At 35.3% G+C, this 22672-nt stretch overlaps 1 protein-coding gene across 1 annotated transcript in view; it reads left to right on the forward strand.

Moving 5' to 3' along the window:
* Positions 1–3454: 3454 nt before the first annotated feature.
* LOC110028573 (exosome complex component RRP45A-like) overlaps positions 3455–22672 on the forward strand; it is a 49889-nt gene continuing 30671 nt past the window's right edge. The window contains 2 exon segments of the mRNA XM_020730476.1: positions 3455–3614; positions 3715–3904. Of these exon segments, the coding sequence (XP_020586135.1) occupies positions 3768–3904 (137 nt within the window). The 5' untranslated portion in view covers positions 3455–3614; positions 3715–3767.

Consider the following 22672-nt stretch of genomic DNA (forward strand, 5'->3'; position numbering starts at 1 on the left):
CGTAGTAGACTAGAACTTTGCCTAAGTAATTTCTTACCTTGCTTCTGTATGGGATCAATAATCCGAACACGATAAAGCCCGATATTACTAAAATGATATATATACTCGCGCAAGAAACCCGAGCGAGTAAACATTCCTAATTTTAAGAACTCATTCAATTAGCTAGGGAGCAGATCAAGTTTCTGATGCCTTTAACAAGACTACACAAAATAGTGATACACCTATGCGTGGCCAAAATAGCAGCTACAATACCACTCAAATAACGCCAAAACAACAGCTCAATAACATTACATTAATACCACAATAAAACCACAATAACACCATAATAACACCAGTCGAGAATACCACCACAGAGCCGACACAATACCACTTAAATAACACCACAATAACACCTCAATAACATCAGAATAATAATGCAATATTACTGCAATACCACCATAATAACACCAGTTGAGAATATCACCACAAAGCGGTCACAATATCATTAAGATAATACCTCAATAACACCACAATAATATTATAATAACACCGTAAAAACATCACAATAATACAAGAATAACACCATTATAAAACTGAAATAACATCAGTCTAGAATACTTCCACAGCCGCCACAATACCACTCAAATAACACCTTAGTAACCCTAATAACCCCACAATAATAGCACAATAACAAAATAATAACACTTAAACAATACCGATCGAATATCACCACAGAGCAGCGACAATACCACTCAAATAACACCTCAATAACATTAAAATAATTGTGCAATAATACAATAATAACAAAAAAATAACACCAACCGAGAATACCACCATAGAGTCATCACAATACCACTCAAATAACAAAATAATAATACCACAATAACATCACAAAAATACTACAATAATACCATAATAATATCATTATAACAACATAACAACACCAGTCGAGAATACCACCACAGAGCCACTGCAATAAAACTCATACAACGCTAACATAACACACAATAATACCTTAATAATATCATAATAACCTGTTAATAACACCAGTCGAGTATACCACCACAGAGCCGACACATAACCACTCAAATAACATAATAAAACACTTCAATAACACCACAATAATGCCACAATAACATCATAATAAAACCACAATAACTACAAAATAACACCTCAATAAAACCTCAGCAATACAACAATAAAACCATAATAAAACTAAAATAACACCAGTCAAGAATACCACCACAGCCGCCACAATACTAGTCAAATAATACAATAATAATACCTCAGTAACACCTTAATAAACCCACAATAATACCACAATAATACCATACTAACACTGAAACAACACCTCTCGAATATCACAATAATGCCACAATAAAACCATAATAACACCAGTTAAGAATTCCACCATAGAGCAGTCACAATATCACTCAAATAACATCACAATAACACATAAATAAAACTACAACAATACCTCAATAACATCATAATAACACCGACCGAGAATACCACCACTGAGTCGCCGCAATACCACTAATAACACCACAATAACACAAAAATAACACAATAATAACACTGAATACCACTATAATAACACTAAAAAAGAGCATCATAATAGCATAAGAACACCCAAAATGAAATCAATATAAACCTCACAAAAATAATAGTTAAATACTACCACATAACCACCATAACAAAAAATAATAACACAAAAAAAATACCAGTCAAATAACACTCCAATAACACCACAATTTCACTCCAATAACACCACAATTACACTCATATATGAACAAAATACGGACTCAATCTCATCTCAATACAATCACAATACAAATCCACTAGCACCACAGACTACTAAAATACCAAAATAAGATCATAATACAAAAGAATTCACCATTAATATAAATCTTTTAAGAAAACAACACCATCAGAATAACTTTATCTCCTAAAAATCATCGCAAAAACATAAGAAAAGTAACATAATATCATTAATTCAAAGTACAAAGAAAATCAAGCAAACATAAGTTAATGCTGACATTTTAAACACAGTTAAACTCACATCAATTTCAAACTGCTCGCCATTATTTTCAGATTCCATCATCAATATTTCTCGTCTAACAAGAGAGATAGGAACTGCTGTAGATATGCGTCTGATGACCGACAATACGAGGGATTTCAAACGAATCAAACCCTGCTACCAAAATCGTAGGTGAGTAATGCTTTGCAAAACTTTACCTGATGCCGATATAAGAAACTTAAGATTAATTAAGGGCAAAGGGATTTGTTTTCAAAGAAATATAATATCTATGGAGCAGGATCATATATTAAAATATAAAACTTTTTATATTTTTTTCGACAGATCTGCCACTTCATTGATTGGACTAGACTCCCGACGGATACCTGCATCCGAACTATTGACTTAATATTTTCTCGTGTAAAGGGCACCTATTGGTTGCCATTCCCCTAAAAAAAATAATACATCAGGACTTCATATACATCAGCGTGTAAAACAAGAGCGTATTTTCTGTCCGGACTCCTGACGCAGCTCTACGTGCGGCAGATGTTATTCCTGAGTTATTTTCAGGTTATTTCTGGGTTATTTTCAATAATTCTGAAATAACCTAGAAATAACCAAAAAATAAAGACTGCGGATTATTTCAAAATATTTCTTTTTTTAGTAATTTAGAAAAAACATAAACTTTTAATTTATTTTTATTTTTAATAAATTTTAATAAAAAATTATTAAAAATTAAGTTTAAACTCATGACGTAGCTCTATGTGAGGCGGAGATTATTCCTGAGTTATTTTCAGGTTATTTCTGGGTTTTTTTCAATAATCCCGAAATAACCCAGAAATAACCCAAAAATAAAGACCGCGGGTTATTTTTGGGTTATTTCGGGATTATTGAAAATAACCCAGAAATAATCTGAAAATAACTCAGGAACAATCTCCGCCGCACGTATATTACTAAAAAAATATTACATCAAGACTTTATATACATCAACGTGTAAAACAGGAGCACATTTTCTGTCCGGACTCCTGACGTATCTCTACGTGCGACATAGATTATTTCTGAGTTATTTTCAGGTTATTTCTGGGTTATTTTCAATAATTCTGAAATAATCCAGAAATAACCCAAAAATAAAGACCGCAGATTATTTCAAAATATTTCTTTTTTAGTAATTTAGAAAAAAAACTTTTAAATTATTTTTATTTTTAATAATTTTTAATAAAAAAATTATTAAAAATTAAGTTTAAATTCCTGACGTAGCTCTTTGTGCTGCAGAGATTATTCTTGAGTTATTTTCAGTTTATTTCTGGGTTATTTTTAATAATCACTAAATAACTCAGAAATAACCCAAAAAGAAAGACGGCGGTTATTTTTGAGCTATTTCAAGATTATTAAAAATAACCAAAAAAATAATTTGAAAATAACTTAAAATAAGCCGTTAGCCACCGGAAAAATAGGCATAAGCTGTACCCCCACTCCACCACTTCGGACGTGTAATATTTTCTCCGTTACCCCACCGAGTCGACGATCCTCGCCGCCCCTGCCCTCTTCTTGTATTCTACTGTAGTTCACTTGATTCTAGGGCTGCCATACCAATCTGCTCTTCAACCATCATCCTAAGGTACGCTATGGCTATTGTCACTTTTTTTTTTCCGGGTTTCTTATATTAAAACCTAGTCCCTCTAGACGGGAAATGAAGCTATCCGTTTGTTTTTTTGTAGATGTTTTTTATTCAATTATCTTGTTAAAGTTGATTGAATTTAGCCGGGGAGGGATGGAGCAGAGGCTGGCTAATACCTGGCATATTACCATTAATGAGAAGAAGTTCATAGAGACCGCACTCAGTGAAAACATCCGAGTTGATGGCCGCAATACGTTTGATTACCGCCAGCTGACTATCAAGTTCGGAAGGCAAGCTTCTTTAGTTTCATTAATTCGTTTAACGCTGTTTTTATTACTTGCTTTGGTTTTTTTTCACCCAATCACGTTTTCTGGTAATTTAATAGGTTTTCCTGCCATCTAATGCAGCATAAAAGTAACGCCAATGGATTTGATTTTTGGAAGATTTACATACATGCTACTCAATTTTTATGTATTTAGATGTCTAACACCTAAACTTCTATATTTACATATATGCCACCTTACCTGTTCATGAAAATTGTACTTCACCTCTTAAAAGTTAAAATAGTGGTATTGCTGATGTCATATGATAAATTTGGTTGGTATAAAAGTAGAAAGGAAAATTTAGGGGTTAGATATATAAATACATAGGAATTAGGTGGGATGTCTGTAAATGCCCCATTTTTTTGGTTTGCATAAAAAGCTGTTGATAGGCGTGTATTCCAAACAATTTGAAGGCTTCAAGTGGATATTGTGGGGGTAGAACCTACTTGATTTTATGGTTGATAAGAACTAGCTCATACAGCAAACTGAAATGTTGCTGTTGGGGTTGATTAAATTTGCAACTTTTTGTTAAGAAAATTAAGACATTCAACTTGCTCTTACTGCGAAATTTATGAAAATTTTATCAAAGGCTACTCAGTTATCTCATTTAAATATCTTATAACTTCAGATTAATATGTGGCTTTCTGCTTTATCCATGATTGCTATGGTTACACATACAACAATGCATATATGAAAATCTACTTATGACAGTACAAATTATTATTTTTAAGGTTTAATGGTTCATCTCGTGGGAATAACAACACTAACTGTGGTTGTATGCTGTAATATAGTATTTGCTTTAACATATAATAGAACTCTTAAAAATTTTCTCAAGAGAGTTTAATCCTTGACTCAATGGAGAAAAATGATTCATGTAGCCGACCCCACTTAGTGGGATAAAGGCTTGTTGTTGCCGTTGTAGACTTTAATCATCGGATATTGAATACACTAATAGTTAAATTTTCAGTTGAAATTCTTAACCACAAAACCACCATAGTCTCTAAAACCAAAAATCTTATAAAGAGTTTGAAATCAAACTGGATTCTTATTTTCTCAAATTGTGGCTGCTATGTTTATGATATAAGTGTTAAGAAGTGATATTGCAAATTAATGAATACTTTGCGCATTCATATTCTTTGCATGTCTCTTTCGTTTGACTAGATGAAATTAAGCAGGGTTAATGTTGCAAAATTTGAGAGTGGAAAAATTCAAATTTTATTGATGACAAAGAATATTAAAAAAAGATATGAAGAATTTCAAATAAATTTCATAGAAAATATCTTTGATGGAATTATGATTTGTTGGTTTTGTACTTATTTCTGTAAAGATATTTGAGCAATTCAATGGTTTTTTCTTGCACAATCGGTCGTTGTTTTGCACCTCAAGCTTCATAGGTAGTCTTCTATTGTTTGTGCTATTGTATGAATGATTGCATAGGGCAATTGCATGATTGTGAATAGAAGATAACAAAAATAAAGAACTCTTCTTTTGCATGATAAATGTTCATTATTTTATTTTTTCTTTCCTGCAAAGTCTAAAATATATAGTTTTTATGACTTATGGAGACAATTCAAGTTAAGCCTTGATCTGTATTTTTTCCTTAATGGTTACTGGGCATCATATCAAAATGAATTTACAGAATTTGGTTTAATGGTGCTAATTTTGATGGAATAAGATTTATTGAATTTTGTTTGGTTTTGGAGCATTCATGGAGTTGGGTTATATTTGTTTGCTTTGTACCTTGAGAGTAAGAGAAAAATTTTCTCAAGTTTTTATATACTTCCATGAATCATAAAGAACATTTTCATTGGAAATAAAATGGAATACTTTAGAATAATGGTTGTTTCCTAATAAGACTGTTTTAAAGCTGTTAAAACATTGAAGTTCAATTCATCAAAATTTTCCCAATTCATTTCAAGTCAGCACCTATTGGACTAAATTCAGTTTTGTTTCTTAAATATTAAGTAAACCGCTTATTGAAACCATGTTTCTGCATAAGAAAAGGGAATTGGAATGAACTTTCTGCCTTGCCTGTTTGCATTTTTGATATTTACAAATATACTGTAAATGCCCTTTTACTATGTTGAGTACTGTGTTCCGTGAAACCATTATCATTATAATTTAAGAATTGTAGCAATTACCTTTTTCTTGAAACCTTTTAGCCACTTTTAATGGTTATTTCATCACTATTTAGCACCTTCCTATGATCTTTATGCATGCAGCGCTTTATCAAGAATCATAAAAATTGCACAACTCATCATCCTATTCAACCATTAATTATGACACCATAAATTTGTTTGTAACAATCTTTATTTATTCATCTATTAGTTGAGAGTACGGGTGTAAATAAGTCAAGTTGAACTTGATTCCTAGCTAACTTGAGCTCTGCTCGTCTATCTTATGGTATACTCTAACTCGAGCTTGAGTTGGAGTCAAGCTCATATAATGAAATTAAGCTTGGCTGATTGCATCAATGAAAGGCTCCACTTGACTCATGAGTTTGAGTTTTGTCCATGAATTCTCGAAACTCTTGAAACAAAGAAGCGAGAAAGTCACAATATGAGAGGGCATTGACCTGAAAAGTCATTACAAGAGTTTGAAGGCATTGATAGCAAGATGAGAGGGAAGCTTGATGGAGATGGAGGGTATGCCATTCATCTTGGGTTTCTAGATGGTTTATGATCGATTAATGATCGGGAATTTTATAAGATTTGAGAAAAAAAGGTGAAACCAATGAAAAAAATTATGTGGGGACACAAAAATGAGGGCAACTATGATTTTGGGGACAAAATGGTGAGGAAAAAAGATCTACTGACTAGAGGGGGGATTTACGAGTTTTGAGGATGAATCACGACCTATTCTTAATTAAGCTATAATTACACCATTTTAGGGAGAATAAAATACAATACTCCAAAGAGAGAACCAAAAGAAGCAATCTCTAAGAAGATAAAAATTGAACCAAATGCGTCTAATAGGTTTTAGAACAACATATATAGTATAAAGAAGCAAAATAACCCAAATTTACCTCACAATATGGTAAATAAACTCTGAGGAAGCCGTGCGAGAGGGGGGGGGGGGGGGGGGGGGTGGTTGATTTTGTTGCAATGTTCTTGTCCCAAGTGTACGTTTACATCTTTCTCTTTGAATATGAGGGGCTTTACTTTCATCATCGAAAGCATTTGGATTCCTGTACTATGACAACAAGTCAATAAAATTGAATGTAGCATAAGCATTGTAGTCACTTATAGGCCAGTCTTGTACGAATTGTCATTGATTCTCTTGACAACCATTAATGAACTATCAACCATTGATCTTAGGTTTCGAAATTACCATGCAAAAATATCTTTCAAATTTTTATTATAATTAACATCAAGTTATCTTCCTTGAAGATCATACCCTTTTTGGAGTTGCTAGTTTGCTTTTGGAAGTTGACATTCTTCTTGGTTATTTTCTTTTTCATCTACTTATATAAGGAAGATATGAATCTCTCTGATGATGATCTATGTATCCGTTTTAAGCTTAGTAGCTGTAGGAATAGACACCAACGCTAAAGGTGTGAGAGTTCTACCTTTAGATAACCTTAAAGGAAATATGACCTATAGACTAACCAGTGAACATATTGCAACCAAACTTATCATGAGGAAGAATCAAGCTTACGGTATGATTTTCTTGAATGGAAAGCACCTAAAGCTGTTTTCTATGCTACAATTAATCATCTCCATCTACTTATTTATCGAGGGTGGACTGTTGAACTGATTGGAGTTTCATGCCCATTTTATCTCCTAAGGTCATCTAGAAATAATTCAAGAACTTCACATTTATATCTGAAGTTGTGGTCATTGGGAGTTCAAATGTGCAACATATTTGTTGGATACAAAGTAAAAAAATTCAAGTGTTGGGCTTGAACGCTCATTCTGCCCGAACCATGAAGATAAACTATCTACCCATAAATAAAGATCAATGATATGTGAGCATCCATCACTGAATGACAAAGTACAAAATGCGCTATTCTGGAGAAGTAGTTTGCCGCCATCATAATAATTTTTTTGCTTCATTGTGTTCAGTGCAGACCCACCGCGAAGTCCATGCTCACATGCACCTAAGGTAGATTTGGAGAGGAAATGAAGTATAGAGACCTGTGTTTTGCCTTCGGGTCTTAGCTAGGTGACACATTTTGTGCTGTTTAACATGCCTCTCCATATCCCATATCAATGTTGGCCGAAAGAAGATTGAATTTAGTCCTCGGGGCTTTTAGTTTGATGATAAACCTTGTAGGAATTTATTGTTTGACGTGCTAACGTATTGTATCAATCTAGGCCAAAAGAAAATTTTTTACATTAAGAAAAGAGTCTTAACCTTACCAAAGCATCTTAACGCCCACTGCTTTTCCATTATAGTACTATAAAATAGCCACTCTGAATGAACTTTAGTAATGCACAATTTGTTTTATATGAACATATAATAATTAGATATGACATATGTGATACTAGGGTCTCTCTCGACAACATATTAAATTCTCAACTAAGTTCTCATTAGTGGCATACAAATCCTTCAACACTTCAAAATCAGTTACCTTCGATTGCATTAAATAGTTTTGATTGAGAATTTTTGTTGAAGATCAATCTTAAAGATTATTGGTTACTCGAAAATCAAGTTGAATTTTGGCTCGAGTTAGAGCAAGTAAGTCGAGCTATGAGCTGAAAGCTTGACTCAAATACTTTTCGAATTGAATTCGAGTCTTACACGGATCACAGTTTGGACCGGCTCAAGATTGACTAAAATATTTTTCTTTATAAAAAATATTTTTATGTATAAATATTTTTTTAATATAGAATATTAAATAAGTTTTTAGAATGCATAAGTGTTAGGATTTTTGCGTTTTTTTTGCAATTTATTTCTAGATTAGTTTTGAGTTGGCTTGTTGCGTGCTAAAATAGATTCACACCAGCTCATTTTGAATTTTAGGCGGATTGAGCACGATTCAATTTCTAGTTAAGTTGGCTCAAATTGAATATGTGTCACAAGCTAATTTTGAGTCATATTGAAAACTTTTGAACTGAACCTTGCTTGGCTCAAAATTGGATTGTTTACAACCCTCTTAACAATTGGCGGCGGCTTAAAGCATTAACTGACTTATTCCGACTCTTGTCATTGTGCTTAAGCACATAATGAAAGAAATTTTGTTTGGAGGCATATCTTTCAACTTATTTTAACCATTCAAGAATCTTTGTGCTTCATGATTGCTGTAGAGAGTAAATTCACTTGCCTTCATATAATAATTTCAATAATTGATGACTCTCACTTTAGCATAATAATCCTTATTGTAAGTAGAATTTTTACTTATTAGAATGATAGGTTTCCAAATTCATTCAACTTTACTCTAATCCCCATCTTGGAAGTATAATGAAAAATGGAAACTTAAAAACATAATTACTCACTTTTTCCTTAAAAGTCTTCTTTAAAGCTTATTCTTCCACTTCACTTCCATGACTAACACCCAAATCAATCAATGTTGTGTGTGTGAGTGTGCGTGTATATATATATATATAAGAATCACATTCCTAAAAAGGACATAAATGTATCTAATTATTTTTAATTTTATTCTTTCACATAGCTTTTGAATCAAAACTCTCACTAATTCTACTTATAAAAACTTAAAATTTATCTAATGACATATAATTAAAAATGATACATAAATAAATATATAAATCCTTAACTTAAAAGACTTGATTTGCTTCTTTGTGCACAAGATCTTCTTTCCCCCTTACAATTTTATTTGATTCAATCTCTAATATTTTGCCTTTAACATCTGATTAAGTAAAACCTATTGTTAGCATTTAGGGTCTGTTTGAGGCAGCTGTAGATTATTTATAATTTGCTTATGAGCAGATTATCCTGACAATCTGATAGTCTGCAGATTATCAAGATAAGTTAGTATGAGCAGATTATCCTGACAATCTGATAGTCTGCAGTCTGCAGATTATCAAGATAAGTTAGCTTGTTGTTTGGGGGAGTTTATTCAGAATAACTATTTGCAGTTATTTTTGGATAAATGACCATTCTGCTTATGTTTATTAATGTTGTTTGCAATAGAACTGTCTGAACAAAATAATAGATAGAACAGAAGCCGCAAATCATCACTGATCAGTTCAAAAAAAAAAAGATAGTCATCGCCCCATATGAGATTGCCAAGTCGAACACCAATACGATAAGCAAACTAACAAGTCTTGAAGATCCCATGATTTGAAGGAAGGTCATTCAGTATGGATCAAGTTAGAAAAGAGAATCCTCAAATGTTTGATTGAGAAGCTCAAACTGAGAGTTGATGGAACATTCAGGACTGTAAAAAAGAATAATGAAAATGTGTATATGATTGATCTACAAAGTGACTATAATATCTCTCCTAATGTCAACGTTGTGTTTCTATCATTGTTTTATGAGGATCTAGATGCTTCAGGAGAAGATGACTAGCTCTCAGCTACTCGGGAAGAATGAAGCATTGTGTTTTGCCATCCACCCCTCCCACGCGAAATCGTGAAGAGGGACCAAAATGCAGGGAAGGATCAGTTCATTAGTCCATTTCCCATGCGCTGGTCAGTCCAGGGACCGATCCATGACCAGATTGCGATCCAACAATTGGTTGTGCCTATTTCTTTTCTGCCAACATATAAATTCACCTGAAATAATTACATGTTTATCTAATTTTCTAAAATTCAGCATACTCAAACACTTCAATTATTAGTCAATCATATACACTTCAATTGTTCTGACTGCTAACAAGTGTACAGAAGTATTAACTATAGTCATTGCCCCATATGATCAACCTCCTCAATTGTTACACTTGGAGAGCCTTATAAAACATAAGGCAACAACCAACCAAAAGGAAGCAACCGGATCAAACTCAATATGAAAATGGAGTGAATGAAATAAAGATAATTGATAATAGAAGTGAGCTCACTCATGACTTCCCATTTTTTACTCTTAAGCCAGATAAAACATGTTTCTCTCAACCCGAATAAAGCATGTGCAGAAAAATATGATGAAATTTTTGGACAATGTGCTATTGCTAATACAATTATCGGGCTCCGACTATGTTACACCCATGTAAGAGGAGATTTCCATTTGGAAGGCATTTTTTGAGAAGAGATAATGAGTATTGGCATCAAATTCATAACCGTTTATTTAAGTTTGAGAAGAAATAATGAGTATTCCATTTGGAATGTATTTTTAAACAGTGCAGCACTGCACTAATAAGTAATATAACATTGAATGCAAATGAGCTGCCATCACCATTGTAATCATGCTAAGTTAAAAGAACTTCGAAATTCAACGAACATATGAATACACCAAATTAAAAGAACAACATTTCTCAAGGCTTCTATTCAGCAATCCCAACAGAGAAACCAAGCCAATCCACTAACACACACAGAGTAACTGCCCCATCCACCAACAGAGTAACCAATTCCCAACTGCCCCATCGCAAACACACACAGAGAAACCAAAGCCCATATGCCCCATCCGCCAACACACACAGAGAACCCAAGCCCTTGCTGCCCCATCCGCTTATACGCACAGAAAAAGTTCTCACAGAAGGGCAAATTCCACGTAGGAACCTCTGAAACCCATCAGTTTTCAAAATATAACACCAAAAAATTCTACTCGTAAGAGGCTCTAGATGAAAAAGTACCAGAACAAAACACCACCAAATAAATATTAAATAAAAAACCTTCGCTTGAAAAGTCATTCCTTTAACAAGAGCATCACAAAATTCTGACATCAAAGGAGAGGGGAGATTTCAAACCTGATAAGGCATCGGAGTCGAAAATTGCCAAAACAAAGGTGACAAGGTTACTTACAAAGCACCAAAAGCATAGATCGGAGATAAGAAGATGAGGATGAAGGCAACGGTCGAGAGAAATTAGGAGAATCGAAGAGAGTTAGGGCTTCCGCACGAGACGAGCGCAGAGAAGACGATAAAAGTCAGAAGGGCAATAGGAGGAAAACACATTCGCTATTCACGGGACACAACCCCTATACCGCGTCCGTGGTTAATAGGAAACGCTACTCGCACAAATAAGCTGCCCCAAACGCAGCATTCGTAAATAAAAAATATAATTTAAATTATATTAAATAACATTAATAAAGCCCTAGATACCTTATCCTCTTTGGCCTCACGCTAAAGCTTAGGCTTTTCCTCTCATGCATGAGCTGCCGCCTCCCTCTTCTTCTTCTCTTGATCTTTGATTGATTTTAACCCACATGGTGAGTTGGCTTCGCCTTTTTCCTCCTCTTTTTTTGCACGCGAGATTCGGTTTCCTCTTACTTGCACTCGACACCGCCGCTGCCTTCGATTAGGGCATGACGTCACCTTTCGCGAACTTGAATGATGACTTTCTTGTCCTTCCTCTAGTCTTCCTTCACTTGCAGACAATCTTCATGGATGCAAATTTTGCACTGGACTTCTTCGTGGGCGCAAATTTAAAATGGCTTCGACACACCAACAACCACGCAGATCTACTGCAAGCAATAAGGCTGCTTCCTTTTTTCAATTGACGAGGTCACGATACTTCCTCCTCTTGCTCCACTGCTCCGCTTGTAAGTTCCTTCTGCTTCTTCCTTCACACGTGATGCTTTCCACTTCCTTGCTTCTCGCTCTCGCTCTCCTTGCGTTTTTCTTGTTCCTTTGTCTAGTTTTATAGTTCGCTTAGGTGAGAAATTCGTCTCCATTAATCAAAAATGTTGATGTGATCGTTCAAATCGACCCATCTATTTGGTAAAATATGTTGTTTTAAATTACTTATTTTTTTCATTTATTACAATTTCACATTCTATAAAAATTTTGTTCTTGAAATTCATGAACTTCATACTAGCTAATTATTATGCAATTTAAATATAAAAGGATCTGTTTGGGATTACTTTCTGTTTTCTATTTTTATTTTTATTTCTAGTCTGTTTTGTTTTCTGTTTTTTATTTTTAGAAAATGCGTTTGGTACTGTTATGATTTTTATATTTTTAAAAACAAAGAATATAATACATGTTTTGTTATGTATTTTTTATATTTTTTAAAGAAAAATCTATACTTTTTATAAAATGGTTAGATCCGCGTGTGCTCCAGTATTAAGCTCTGCCGCCCATGATGTATAGAACATCTTTCTTGCTCCACTTAACACGTAGCATTATCTGTGGGCAGGTGGGCAATAGGAGAGTAACGAGTGGCAAGCTGTGGTGAGCAGATGGCGGGCGAGAGGAGGGTGGCGAGCGACAGTGGGCAGCGGGCTGCTGGGTGCTGCAGGTTGCAACTACAATTGGCAAGGGTTTGCAGCGATGGGCAGTGGTAACAGCGGGCTGCGGCTAGAGGGTTGCGATGGGCGGCAGGTGGCGGGCGGCAGGTGGATGCAAGATTTCTGCTTTGCCTAGTTCAAGCAGACTCTGGCCTGGCCGGGTTTGGGCCCCGTTTCTATTAAAAAACACAGCCAAGCCCACTCACACTATATTTTGGGTCGGCCTTAGAGCCTTGAAAAGAAAATTCATTTTTTAACGGGAAACATTGGTTGAAATGGAAGCTTAACAATGAATCGATAAATGCAAGATGCATCGAGTTTGCTGTAGTTGACCTTGCATGTGAATAAAAAAAACAACAGGTTTGCTAGAATCCTATTCAGAGGAAATAGAACAGTCTCAACTTTGGTGCTCGGTTCCCTTGCTTCTTTGATAAAACAGAAGGTGTTGATTTGTAAATATATTATGAAGTCTTGAAGATCAAAACTTGGAGATGGGGAAGGAGAAAATTGAGCATTGAATTGTATGAGCTTTATAGCTTATCATTGGTAAATCTACAAGAGAAGTGAAGAATTGAAAACTGAATAGGATAAAGAGGAGATTAGTCGCAAAATTGTTCGGGTCGGGTTTGTCTGTGTCAGGCTTTGAGTAAGTTAAAGTGGGCTCAGGTTGGGTCAGACCCGCAAAATTTCTATTTTTCCACAGCTAAGCCCGCCCATTCTTAGCAGGCTTATGGCTAGCCCGTCAGACCACTTGTCCAACTCCCCGGTCTATTGGCGGCTGGTAGGAGGGTGGTGCGGGCTGCATACGGGCTGCGAATGGGTGGAGGCGAGCGACGGGTGGAGGCGGGCGACAATGGGGACCTAAGGGCGGTGGCGAAGAGGCGGCGGATTGCTATGGGTCTTGGGCAGCTACTAACGGTGGGTTGCGGGAGGCAGCGGGCATCATGCGTCGGGTGGTGGAGCCTTGCACTGGTAATGCTTCAGAAACATGTTTTTAAACAAAAAAAAAAAAAAAAAAACACAATTTCTGTATTTTTTATGTTTTAAAAACAAGCCTTATGTGTTTTAAAAAAAAATAAAATAATAAAAAACGAAAAAATAAACACTATTTTTGGGTTTGTTTTGTGTTTTTTGTTTTAAAAAATAAAAGACAGAAAACAGAAAATGATATCAAACAGAGCCTAAAATTTAATTCTTGTTAAGTGAACAAAACAAATATAATAAATCCAATGAACAAAACAAATATAATAAATTATAATAAATCCAACATATGAGATATGCTAATTTAACGAAACAATTCCCAAACATCTGAAACATGATAATATAACTAAAATAATATCGAACTTCTGAAATCAAACTATATTGAGATACTCAATATCAGATAACCAACATTACACCCAACTAGTTCTTCAGGGTCATAATGAGTTAAAGAATAGACTCTTGGTCAAATATTTTGATTTTGACTGTTCAATACGAGTCACATTACATGCTTTTGTCATCCTACGTTGACCACTTCTAAAAGTAGATCCCTCATGGAAATTGCTCTGAGCTAAATCCCTTCTTGAGTTAGTATTTGATGTGAATATCTGAGCCAGAGTGATTCATCTGATGTTCAGACTGTCTACATAAATAACATAGCTTTAAACCAAATAGGCATTCACCATGATGTTGTTTTCCACACTTTACACAGAGTTCTATATTTTTACCTCATGGAAATTGCTCTGAGCTAAATCCCTTCTTGAGTTAGTATTTGACGTGAATATTTGAGCTAGAGTAATTCTTCAGCTGATGTTCAGACTGTCTACATAAATAACACATCTTCAAACCAAGTAGACATTCATCTTGATGTTGTTTTCCGCACTTTACACAGAGCTCTATATTTTTACCGCCAGTCTTACTAATAACTAGTTTTCCGCACTTTACACAGAGCTCTATATTTTTACTGCCAGTCTTACTAATAACTATGTCAGTGTATAACTTTATTTTCTTCCCATTAGACTCTTCAGATTGAACTGTTGCCACTTCTTCCAAACCTTCACTTTTGTGTGTCTTTATGCTTTTGAGTCTACTGAAAATCAATTTATACCCGTCTAGCCCTTTCCACTAACGCTGAATAGTCCCCAATCTCAAGTGTTATTAGTAGCTACTTAATTAAATTCTTCAATCCAGAAAGAAATCTGCGACATTTCTTCTTTGCAGTTGGAACGAGCTGTGGTGCATATCTCGACGGTATATTAAACCCTGCTTCGTACTAGATAATTGATCAATCTCTCTCCACCAACCTAATAAATTTATTATGTGTATTGCTCTTAGTTGATAGTGGTATAAACTAATCTCCGAAGGTTCTCTCAAACTCTTCCTACTGTACTAAGGGCTAGGTTGACCACCAAATTTCTTCTGTAATTGACTAATCTCCGAAGGTTCTCTCAAACTCTTCCTACTGCACTAAGGGCTAGGTTGACCACCAAATTTCTTCTGTAATTGATTTTGCCACCATCTTTTTGCCTCCCCTCAAAAGCAAATTTGGTAAGGGTAACTCTTCTCTCAGGTGGACTTACGATACAATTTTTAATTTTCTCCACCCTCATCAACCAGTTTTTAGTTTCTACGGGCTCTCCTGCTTCGAAGAGCAAAGGCGGTTTCATATCTTGAAAGAGCTTTAAGTAATTATCCATTGATGCTCTTCCACAACTACTAGCTTGAGATTCAAAAATCTTAATCAATTGAGTCACAACATTCATCATCAATAAATGCATCAACATTGGTTGTGGCATTCTAGGGTATATCAAATTCAACATTATCATCTTTGACCTTTTCCTCCTGTCATGCATAATTCTGAAATAATAATAAAATAATATATTAGGCTCAATTAAAATTTTAATTTCCTTTATTTATAACTTACAATTATCATAGTAATACTTTCATTAAAATTCACGTTGTTTAATCTAAACTTTGACTCTTATACAATTTTGTTATGACTAGGTCCAGGACTTGGAACTAATCAAGTAGGAAACAAACAGTCGGATAATGAAATTAAGCTTTATTTATTTTTAATTCTATCACTAACAATTAAATATAAAAAAAATTAATTGAAAGAACCGTTAAAGGAAACATTTTATTGAATAAATAAAAGTTATTTTTCTGGTTGTTGTCCTCATCTTCTGCACATGTTAACTTTTCTAGTATTCATCTTATTTAAAAGCTTAAACCTAAAAAAATATTAAAACAATATAATGAGTCATCTAAGATAATCTTGGTGCAATCACATTTCTAAAATGTATTAACCCAAACAAAATAAAATAATATGCAAGCTGTTTCATAGTTTTATAAAAATTATATATTAATCTAGTGTGTGTCAATAGCATTTACTTAATTGAATAACTTATACTTTGATATGTATTAACTTTAATTGTATCCTATAAGGTTTAATCTTTAACTTTATTTTTAATTTTTGATATTAATATTTACATCTGTTTTAGGAATATTGTCAAAACATAACCTAACACACCCCTGATCAATATTATTTCATTGACACAATAGTTTGTGGTCTAATGTACACGATTCTCTAAGGTGAAAATGTGTCTACTGGCCTTTGATCAATTTCTTTCAGTTGGCACAACAACTAGAAATCCAAGCATCTCAATTGTTTAGGATGGTAGGATAAACATCAACGGGCGCGGGTACACTGACGCCCCTTGCGTGTAATATAAATGTAATATAAGGTTGTGGACTCCTCTTAGTATGCACATATAAGTATTCGTATATACATTGCATTGTTTCCTTATAAAATACTTTATCTCTATCTACTGATGTGTAAATGCAAATTTATTAAATTTATATGCCATGAAATCAACTGATATGTGCACATTTATTAAAATTCTAAAGGTAAAAGTAATAATGACACACACACACAATGTATATGTATATATATATATATATATATGCTTCCTATGTCGTCCTTCCTGATGGCATCTGCGACAGTGATTTACTCTGCTAGGGTTTCGCCGATGGAGAAACCCTGGTTTTGATTCGCCCTTCAATCCACCCTCTCGTGCTCGACGACGAAGTTCTCGTATTCGACGATGACTACGAAGGACTTTGCGCTCATCAATCTCCATCACAATCATCCTCCTCTTTCGCGCCCAACGACGAAGGGCCTCAGCGTCTTCCTGCTGCGTTTCATGTATGTCAAACCACGGTGCAGTTTCGTCTCTGCGGCGTCGCCTATGTATCTCGCAACTCGACATCTTCTGCGGGAGAGCTTCCGTGTGGGCGTCGTGCACGCTCTGTGGGATCGCTGAATTCTTTTGCAGCGTCGTGCGTGTCTCTGCGGGATCACCGAATTCTTTGCGAGTCTTGTGTGGTGTCCTTTGTTTCCGTGAGGTCCTCTGTTATCTGCGGCGTCCTCTGTGCGAATTCTTCCGCGCAGTCGTCTGCGTTTCCTCTCTTCCGCGAAGCATCGCCTCAGACCTCTTCTGTCCGACTTGCAGCTCTGCTCCCTTGCTGTGACTTGCTGTGATGGAGCTTCCTCCTTCGGTTGAGCCCAGTAAAACCTCTTTTGCCCACGTTGTGGGTAATCCTCAGGGGGAGACGACGGTTGTCTTCTCTTCAAGTTATAAATTGAATCGTGATGGTACATGTGACAACCCCTTTATTAAGAATGCAAGTAGGAAGAGTGAGAAGACAACACTATTTTTCTCTGAGTCAGAAATTTCAACCCTGACTGAAAAATTCAAATTTGCTTTTATTGGGAAATTTCAGTGGGGACACCCAGCTATGGAAGTTATCAGGAAAAGTTTTAGTGACCTCATATTAGCAGGAAAGTGAAAAGTGGGGCTCATGGATGTGAGACATGTTTTGATTCAGTTAACCGTGTCTGAAGACTAAACTCGTATTTTCTCCAAAAACTACCTTAACACTGCTGGTAAACCAATAAAACTACTCAAGTGGTCTCTTGATTTTGACCCCAATCATGAACCTCCTATTGTATTGGTATGGTTTAGTCTACCTGGTCTCAAGCTGCACTTTTTTCATCAGGTTCTCTACTCTATTGGTGCCATACTTGGGATTCCTATGAAGCTAGATCTATCCACTTTCAACCTTATCAGACATTCTGTGGTCAGAATACTTGTGGAAAGAGATATTACTTTCCCTGATGTTACTGAAGTTTGGTTGGACACAACGCATAATGGATATTGACAACAAATCATCATGGAACATAAACCTTCTTATTGTTCTCATTGTAAGATGTTTGAGCATACTCTTGATAAATGCCATAAGCTTCACTCTAATTTGAAATCTAAAGTTTAAGTGAATAGGGATGGTTCTAAGGATATATCTGTACCACCTGGAGACTCTAATTTGAAATCTAAAGTTTAAGTGAATGGGGATGGTTCTGAGGATATATCTGTACCACCTGGAGAGAAAGCTACCATAGGACAGATTTTGATGTCTGATTCTATCGTCTACCCCCCTGCCGTTACTATTACTGCGAGTGATGTGATGCTGACACATTCAAACCCCATAGAAAACAATACTGATGGACTGTCACCTACAAATGAAAGTGTTCAGACTGATAATTAGGAGAGCCTCGTAGCTTCAATTCTTCAGGAAATATCCGGTGTAGAGGCAACTCATACTTCACATATGGCTAGAACCTATTGTGGGTACTATGGTTGATATTCCTTCTGCTTCAGCTCTACCACCCCATCAAACTGATTGTTCAGAAGAGGAATGACAGGTCTATTCCAGGAGGAAGAAGAAGAATGGAGGCAGACTCCAACTCAGGAACATATTGGATGATACATTGGTTACTTCTGACAATGACAATCATCTTACTAGCTTACTAGTTTGCTCCTTTTCTAGAACTAGAGACAGAGGCAAGACCAAATTGGGTCGCTCTCTAGCCACCTAATACTATGTATTTTGACATTGTTATGTTTTTTATTCAAGTATCTGTCGGCCGATTTATATTTTAGCTTACAAACAGGTCATGGCTTGCGGCGCGCGCGCGCACGCCCATATATATATACGTGCTCCACTTCTCGGCTCATTGGAGCGGCCTTCGGCGTAAGTCTCTCGGGTCTGGGGTTCGAATCCCGTGGCGCAGACCCTTTGGATCAATTAAAACACACCAGGTTTCGACCCAAATGGGGAAGCGTTATTTGGTGCCAATTGGGCCAAATAACGATTTCTTTTTGAAATTAATATATGTGTATATATATATATATATATATAGACACACATATATATAATTATGTAATATGCTAACACTTATATGTTTATCTGAATATAAGGGTCATCTAATAATCTAATATTTTTTTAAATAAACTATTATGCAATTATTAAAATAATAGTATTTAACTGCATACCTTATGATCAACGATATGAAGAATTTTATGTAATTTAATTTCTTTGTTACTAGACATAATAGTGAAAACTTTAAGCAGGAATATATTTGAAATATGAAATATTATTGTAATCTAAAATCATAATTACACATTTTTTTATTAAAAGATCTATTTAAAGCTTATTCCCCCATTTTACTTCCTTAACTAACTCCTAAATCAATTAGAGGTACTTATGTATGTATGTATGTATGTATGTATGTATGTATGTATGTATGTATGTATGTATGTATGTATGTATGTATGTATGTATGTATGTACATACATACATACATACATACATACATACATACATACATACATACATACATACATCACTCAAAAAGTAGTCTCCAAAATACAGGTATACCCCAAAACCAAAAAAAAGAATCCAAAATAAAAAAGAGTAATCCTGTGTGCTTGTATATCTTAGAAGTATCTTGAATGAAAACAAAACAAAGAAAGTCTTGTAGAGGAGCCGTCCTCTGTGCCGCAGCCAAGAGCAAGGACTCCATCATAGCCCGTGTCTTCAAAAAAGAGAGCATCCTGTAATAAATGACAAAACCAGCCAAGCCAAACAAAATAGAGGAAAACCAAAAGAGAAAATTCAACAATGTCCAGCCTAACCGAAAGGGCAACAGTGGATGGCCAAAATACATAAAATCTTAGAGCCGTATGTAGGGGAGATTTAAAGTATCTCCAATGATAAGTCTTCGGATGTGTGCCAACGTGACAAGTCTCCCCTGCATTTTTGGCCAACCAGTCAGCAGGGGAATTGCTCAGCAGGGGAATTGACTTCCAGTTAACCTCAAGATATTTTTTAGCTATAAGAGCCAGTATTCTTTTAAATATACCAACTAAATCCCAGAGTGGAGAAGTAGTACCAACCAAAATATCATAAAGCATTTTTGAATCCATTTCCACCTCCAGCTTACAAAAATTGAAAATGTTGGCCCCCAATAAAGCAAAAAAGACTCCCCAACATTCAACAGCCAATGAAGTTTCGGCAATAACTGGGGAAGCAAAAAAATCAAGGCATTTCCCCTCAAAATTTCTAAATAAACCCCCAACCGCAGCATAGTCAGCAAGCCAACAGCCATCAACATTTAATTTCACATAATTAGCATGCGGGAGAGCCCACAAAATAAGTCGAGGGGCCTTAGTGGCTTTAACCACGGAAGAGCTAGCTCTTAAAGCTTTATTATAATAGACAATCACATATGCAACAACCATAGTAATAGAGGGGGGAGAAGTGTGATACTTAAAGCTATTTCTGGAGTTCCAAAGGAACCACATAACCAATAAAAGGAGGGGAAACCTCTCCTTGCAGGCATCAAAATCTTTCCATTGCCATAAATAACTAGTTAAAGATCCTCTATGTGTCCAAGAGAAACCAAAGTGAGCGCCAATCATATCCCTAGCCTCTAAAGAGAAAACACACTCAAAGAAATGTGTGTTATATCCTCATCCATTTTACACATATGACATCTAGAGGCTAATTTCAAGTCCTTAAGCTTAAGAATGCCATCCAGTGGGATTAAAGACATTAGATAACGCCAAAGAAAAAATGATATAGAAGGAGATAAATATTTATGCCAAATCCATTTACCTCATATCCAATTACGATGTGTGTAGAGTGCCATAAATGAGCTTGCAAACCGAGAGAGAATTGCTTCTTTTCCACATGGGGAGATCTGTATGAGTAGGAGTGATGGAGATTGTGAGTATATGCTTTGCATTTTGTTCCTCAACCGTAGAGCATAATTTAGAAAAATCCCAACGTTCATTATCAAAGAAATCAGAGACCAATAAAGAGTTAGAATGAGGGGAGTAAGATAAATCAGAATTATAAGAAAAACCCCAATTTTCATTCCAGAAGGAAATCTTCCCATCCCTAATGTCCCAAAAAATGAAACCATTTGCTGTATCTCTAGCATTCACCACAGCTTTCCAAATACGAGAATCTCCAACCTTCCATGAGACCAAGGAAGGATGAATATTAACACAATATTTTAGCCTCATAAACATAACCCAAAGAGAGGAACCTAATCTAAATTTGAACCAAAGCTTACATAGATTCACTTCCACAATATGCTTTAGTGCTTTAAAACCAAAACCACCAACCTCGTTAGGCTTACAAACTTTATGCCAAATACTCCAGATTTTTTTTGCACCATTCCCCACCCAAAGAAATTTATTAAAGAGCTTCTCCATAGTACAAATAACACTTTTCTTGGGATTGAACACTTGCAAAGCATATAAAGAATACTCTGAAGAACACTAGTAAGTAAAGAGATTCTGCCCCCAGTGGAAAGGAAAACATTTCTCCAATCATGCACTTTACGTTTGATTTTATCAATCACATCATCTATATTCACCTGTTTCCTTCTCCCCCTTATCATATTCACCCCAAGATATTTAAGGAGAAGAAAGACATTATGAAAACCTGTAAACATAACACCCCAATGAATAATATGTTGCTTAACCTGTTTGCCAAAAAACAATTGACATTTGTCACTATTGAAACGAAGACCGGAGCAACTTTGGAATTCTTGTAAAAGCCCCATCACTTGTTTTATGGCAAATCTAGAAGCATTAGTAAAAATAATAACATCATCTGCATAAGCAAGGTGAGAGACCATCATTTTAGCTTTGTTGGAATACTGAGCATGTAGATGTGAGAGTTGGAAACTGTTAAGCATCCTAGAGAAATAATCAAAAGGTAAAATGAAAATAATAGGAGAAAGAGGATCTCCCTGTTTGATGCCCCGAGAAACAGTGAAGAAACTATAAGAGTTTCCATTGACCAAGACAGAATAATAATTGTTGGCGAGTCATTTTTTAATCAAGGAGCAAAAACTTGTATTAAAACCTCTAGCTTTGAGAACATTGACAATGAAATCCCAATTTAAGGTATCAAAGACTTTTTTGATATCAAATTTGATCACCAGATTGTCACCCCTGCAATTTTTATCAAGATCCTGTAATATTTCCTGAGCCAACAGAATATTATCAGAAATGTCACGACCTTTAATAAAGGTCGATTGTTGAGGAGAAATAAGAGAAG

The sequence above is a fragment of the Phalaenopsis equestris genome, unplaced genomic scaffold (assembly GCF_001263595.1).
Source record: "Phalaenopsis equestris unplaced genomic scaffold, ASM126359v1 Scaffold000515, whole genome shotgun sequence".
In the NCBI taxonomy this organism is placed as follows: domain Eukaryota; kingdom Viridiplantae; phylum Streptophyta; class Magnoliopsida; order Asparagales; family Orchidaceae; genus Phalaenopsis; species Phalaenopsis equestris.